Source organism: Loa loa, assembly GCF_000183805.2.
Source record: "Loa loa unplaced genomic scaffold supercont3.764, whole genome shotgun sequence".
NCBI classification, from domain to species: domain Eukaryota; kingdom Metazoa; phylum Nematoda; class Chromadorea; order Rhabditida; family Onchocercidae; genus Loa; species Loa loa.
Genome location: NW_018108944.1, coordinates 6,181 through 12,375, shown reverse-complemented (window position 1 = coordinate 12,375; position 6,195 = coordinate 6,181). Strand labels below are relative to the sequence as shown.

At 30.5% G+C, this 6,195-nt stretch overlaps 1 protein-coding gene across 1 annotated transcript; it reads left to right on the top strand.

Annotated features, from left to right (window-relative positions):
* The first annotated feature begins 954 nt into the window (after positions 1–954).
* LOAG_11740 (hypothetical protein) lies at positions 955–5,151 on the top strand. Its single transcript, XM_003147258.2, has 10 exons — positions 955–1,126; positions 1,578–1,719; positions 1,897–2,022; positions 2,447–2,562; positions 2,732–2,913; positions 3,527–3,668; positions 3,927–3,970; positions 4,197–4,337; positions 4,549–4,639; positions 4,871–5,151. Exons 1-10 carry the CDS (start codon positions 1,022–1,024, stop codon positions 4,961–4,963), a joined length of 1,182 nt encoding a protein of 393 aa, XP_003147306.1. The 5' UTR covers positions 955–1,021; the 3' UTR covers positions 4,964–5,151.
* The last annotated feature ends 1,044 nt before the right edge of the window (positions 5,152–6,195 follow it).

Genomic DNA, 6,195 nt, shown 5'->3' with positions numbered 1-6,195 from the left:
ATTGATTTATATACGTTTCGATAGATATGGTAGGATCAGTGATTTCAGATAGCTCAACAATTGAGAGTCTTATCCGTTGATCTTCCACTTGATTTGATCGTTTTCTCTCATATAATGGATTGTGAAAAGATGGTCGATCAATTACCGAAAATTCAAAATTTCTTCTTTCTTTTGAATTTTTTCGGAATTAACTAATACCAAACATATGCTATTCCTCACAATGAATTTCTTCCTTGTAATGATAGTGTATTTCGATTTTTACAGAACTATTTATGGAACATACTTTATTGATGAAAAAAAAAGAATGAAGTTACAATATTAATGTTTCAAATTAAAGAAATTATAAAATTGATTATCACAGCATTTGAAGAAAATGAAAGGAATTAACGTCAGCATCTTCAAAGTATCGAAATCTTTCAAAAAGTCCCATCCAAAGGACTAACAAGATTCCTTGCATTAACTTTTTTCTTCGATATTGCTAATGATCATTCGACTGATTGAATGCTATTCCATTTTAGAAGTGTTGTGAATTCCAAAGCCGAGAGATAGCAAGTTTTTGTTTAAAATATTCACTCAATTGAAAAGAAAAACGAAAGTAAAAATAAATTTTACTTTGTCTTTTCATCGGGTCAACTGCTTAAAATTGAATTTTTCCGAAAAGATTTATTCATTTTTTTAATTGTAACATAATTAATTCCTGATGAAAACGATTGATCCTGATCGATCAAATAATTAGCTTGTCGCAATGAACTGATCCGTTTTCTCGATAACGATAGATGAAATTGTAATTTGAATGAATTAAATTGTAACCTCAGAAAAGAGCAAGGGAATATTAACAATCTCCGATCTTCTCATTTCGAAACCTTTAATTTATCATTTCAGCTTAAATCATACCAATAATCCGATCATCTGATCTGAAGCCAAATACTAAATTAACCTTTCGCAAATTGAGCCCAGGCCTCGAGTGAATCCATTTGTCTTCATAGTTGTTGATGTTTCTATTTGTGTGTTTATCGGTGTAATGGCTGATGCTGGTGTAGAGGCCAAGGAATTATCAATAGAAGAAACAGCCAAGAAATCATCAACAAAAGAAGTAGCCACGGAATTACCAACAAAAGAAGCAGAAGTAAGTTTACTTTGTTTTATGCGAACATCATTAACAATAACAGTTACTTAGTGTTACGTGAACTAATCACTTATTTTGTTCAAATACTGTGTTAGTTTGACAATTACTGTATGTCGCATAAGTATGGTTTAGTTTTTCACTTTCTAATAATAGTTTAATTATTGTGTGAAAGTGAAATTTAATTACTTTTACATGGGAATTATGGTGCAATTATAATTCTTAAAGGTAACATTTAATATCTATGGTTTTGTTCTAAATGTAATTGCTGTTGTTGTTAATATAAACGTCTAAGAACTACCAGATAAGATGGCTGAATTATGCTTTTCACGTGATAATGATATGATAAAATGATGTAACAAATGATGTGATAACGATGTGACAGAATATGCAGATATGCCTTTTGATAGTAGTTTTTATAGTAAAATGATATGTAAACCTTTTTATTATTTAGAGCAAAAGTGAATTTTCAAGCTCAGCAGCTCAAGTTGCCGATCATTATAATGCAGTACCACAAAAGGGTGTTGCTGAGAGGACAAGCAGCCGGATATTTTACCTTCGAAATTTTAACAATTGGATCAAAAGCATGTTAATTGGTATGTAATCTTCAAATAGTTTTTCAATTTATGGTGAAAGAAAAAAGGATTATTGATGGTATGGTTGTAAAAGTATTGTTTGATGGGATTATAATGAAAATAATACACAATTTAAGGTGATGAAATTTCTTGTAGTATTTCCGAAATAAGTTCTTCCTTTTGATCAAGAATTTTTAGCGGAATTCTTGGAAAGATTGCAAATGGAAGGTTCCCCAAAAACAACCGTACTTGATTTATGCTGTGGTAAAGGTGGTGATTTTTTGAAATGGCGTATTGGAAATGTTGCTCATGTTGTTGCAGCAGGTAATTTCAAGTCTTAGTGGATTTAATTAATTAGCTATAATATATTTAGATGCAAGAATCGTGAAAAAACTGGAAAAACTAAATTGTTATTAAGCATAGATTAAATTGCAAAGAAAATAAATTGGCGAAATCTTTACCTTTTTCTTCCATAAATTTCCATTTCTTCATTGAATATTTTGCCAAATAATTTTTTTGGCATTCAGTGAAATATCACCTAATTTCTAGCGTTGTAATGTAGATCCTGGATAAAACAAGCAGTTATTTTACCTATGTTCTAAGTGATTTTAACTAGTTTTCACATCATTCTTCATCATTTTTCTTGTTTTTGTTCTTTATTTTTAAAGCAGTAGTAAAGTTGCCTATCGTATGTTGACTCAGTGTTCATTATAAACTAAACGATTAAATGTTCAGTTTCAATTTTCAGATGTAGCAAGTGTTTCGATGGAACAATGTGAAAAGCGATACAAAGGTATGAAAGCACGAGAGAATCCAAGACGACCATTATTTAGTGCCGAATTTATTGTAGCAGATGCTACAAAAGTGATTTTTTTTTCTTTCATATTTTTCTCATTTATGCATTTATCCATGGTATCCATCGAAAAAAAAATTCTTTTGCCAGCTCTATTTTGATTCTCGAATGAAAATTGGATATGATTTTAAGAAGTTTCCTTAATCTTTCTCTGTTAGTTTCTAATGCAAAAATTTTTAGGATCGTTTGGTAGACCATTACTATAATCGCTTTATAAAATTCGATATGTGCAGCTGCCAGTTTTCGTTTCATTATTGTTTTGAAAGTGAAAAACAAGCACGAAGAATGATACAAAATGCTGTGGAGAGGTTAAAACCAGGCGGTTATTTTATTGGCACCTTACCGGATGCCGAAAGAATTATGTAAATTTTATATGTTATATCATATGCTAATGTCCAAAGCACTACATTTAAAAAATGAAATCTTGAAAGTTAACAGCCTGGCCAAAAACACTGCCGGAACGCAAACTTCTGCGAAATCTTGCAGGGGTAATTTGCAGTAATTTGAAGTTGACTTGAAAATGGTTCTTTTCTAATCTTTTTGTAATTTTTTAATACGTATGATTGTTTACAAATATGCTCCATCCTTTTAGGAGGTTTTGACCGAAATAAAAATTAGGTTCTAATTGCTGCTGTACATTCTGAACGAGGTAATATAACAAATCTTGCTTATTATTGATCTGAACCGATTAGCTGATCTTAATCAATCTGTTGTCTTACTTAAAATCTAACAATAAGTGTGAAATTCTGTTTCTGAGGTTTTATACTATCCTGTTTTTATTCTATTCAACCCATGAAGCTATTGATGGAAATAAGATGAATTGAAAAGAAGGTAGTTTCTAAGCTATTTAAAAACATGTTTGGTAACATGGGATGAATAGAATATAGGTTATCAAAATTCATCGATTGAAACGACCAACATTTTTGAATTTGAGGACGTTATATGTTACGAAGCTATTAGAATTTCGTTTTTAAGGTATTGTATCAAAAATTCCAAAGATGGAACGTATACCAATGGTATTTCACGTTTGATGTATGGAGATGTTGAAGCGCTCAGAGATAGCACTTACCGTCCACCTGTTTTTGGTGCATTAATTCATTTTTCACTTGATACGCAGGTAAGCTTGAATATTTCTGATGTTTAAATGTTGTAAAGATTGAAATAAACGAATATAGCAATTTCCTATGGCAGCATCAAATGCTTGGATGTTCTCCGTGCTTTTATTACTGAAAATAACTTTCTCATTCTTCTTAACTGTGTAGATTTTTAAATATGTTTTATCTGTGAATGCTTCTTTTCATACTAATGCTATCTGGTAAGGGAAATTTTCCATGGAATTAAAAAATGGGATTCAAATTTTAATTTTTCATTTTAGGTCAACTGTCCAGAATACCTCGTTCATTTTCCTGTCCTCGAAAGGTGAGACTGTTTTTTCTCTTCTTTCCTTTTTCTTTTTTACAATCGTATTCATTTTCTGAATTTCATCGTAATTGCTTGTGCTTCTAAAGTCTAAAATTCGTAATTGGAATTTATATTTCGAAGCAAAAAAGAAAAAAAATCAAGTAGGTCCGAGAAATAGGAATATTTCATTGAAGGAAGTTGTATAAGTTGTATAAATAGTGGTAAAAAAAATCTCCAGTTGAAGATTGCTTGCTGATTGTGGCTTGAAGTTGGTTTACAAGAAACGTTTTCCGGATGCATTTGAATACTATATGAATGAAAGGAATGGACAAGGATTATTAAGACGAATGCAAGGATTGGAACTTTTTCCACCCGATGATGTTAAGTAAGGATTTAATTCACTCGAATTTTTTAGCATTTTCTACTGTCTTTTGGTTTGAAGAATTTTGATTGAAATTTCACGCTTTATCATGATTCACTGATCAGTAGTGTTTGGCAGTTTTTTTTTCTTTAAAGTAAGCTTACAAAAAAATATGTAAAATAAAAATATTCCCTTCAGACTCCTTGTTAAGCACCTGATTTTTCACACTTTTCAGGTTAATGGGACCAGTAGAAAGTTACAAATTCGCTGAGAAGAAGCTAAAAGAAATCATGGGAGAACATTCAGAAGCAGAAAGTGTTAGAATGGTTACTTTTTCTGGCATTTTTTAAAGTCGTTCATCTTCTTAGATGATAATTCTTGTTAATGATCTCGGACGTCTTTTTTTTCCTTTCCTTTTTTTTTTTTTTTACTATTCGGGTATGATTTTCGGCTATATTATTTGGAGTATTCATTTCGCCATGTATTTTCCTTCACTTATCGTGCTACATTTTTGGGAACATTTTTTCAAATTGCGCAAAAAACATGAGAATTTTCAGGGAACATTATCGCAAGATGAGTGGGAAATTGCATCGATGTACCTCGTTTTTGCTTTTCAACGAGAAAAAAGTCAAGAAGAAAAGAAAACTTGAAAGGAAAACTTTATCAGGGAGAAAACTATGGTTCTGATATGATAGATGGCTCCAACTTTGCTTTATATTCGATTTTTTAACGCTGCTTATTCTGTCTTGCTGAGAAGCCTACTCATCCCGGTGGGTTCGAAGAGAATAAACTTTTCAATCGCCTGAAACAATATAGCTTATTGAAATGTGATACTGGCTCATCTGAAATTATTACATGTTTTTTTTTTTCATCGATTGGTTGCTTATACTATAAATGGAATTTGATTGATTTTGTAGGAGCGCTTTTCCAGAAAAGATTAATTTGTTAAATTATTATAAGAAGGAAGATAGTTTTAGAAATTAGACATTTGAAATAATTGAAACTTTGATTCATTGCTTATCATAGTTCCAAAAATTTATTTCTTTCAAAAGTGTTTGTGCGGGATATTCAAACAAATTGTTTTGTGAATTATCCCATCCCTATCATTCAGATCTATTAATTTTGTTGACGTTATAATATCTTAGTACTTTTTGTGTTGTCACGAGATGCCAGCAAATGTCGAACCAACTGGTGTTGGACGATTGATATTGTATCTTACGGGAAATCGCTTATTTGCTTGTTTGTATATTATGGCGTGCCGTAAGACTAACGGGAAACACGCAATACTCATTTAGAATTTTGGATCTTCTTTGTATGATGAATCAAAATAATATTTTAATGACTTCTTTGACATTTAAGCAAATTGATGCGGCCACTTGTCACAATGAAAATGAACTAAAATCGAAAAGTTTAATTCAATCAGGAAAAACATGAATTAGTCCATTTAGGAGAGAAATATAACAAAAATTTTACTTCATAAGAAGCCAAAAAATCTTACTTTTCATAAGTTGCAAAACTATGTATCAAGTCAAATGTATTTTTCCTTCCGAAAAAAAAAACTTGCAAATAAATTTTGTGGGATTCGATAAAATTACAAAATCAAAAAAAAAAAAAGAAATAAAAGCTAATAAATGAGGAGGGAATTTTTGCTCCTTCCCTGAAAATTGTATATTTCCAAATTATTGCAAGCAAAATGTCCTCACCATCTTTCCCTCTTTTAACTCTTTTATCATCATCATCATGCAATTCAAACGAAAATATAAAATATCCAGTTGTTATTATTATCATTATTACTATTACTATTATTATTGTTATTGTTATTATTACTATTACTATTACTATCACTATTATTGCATTATTATTATTATTATTATTATTATTA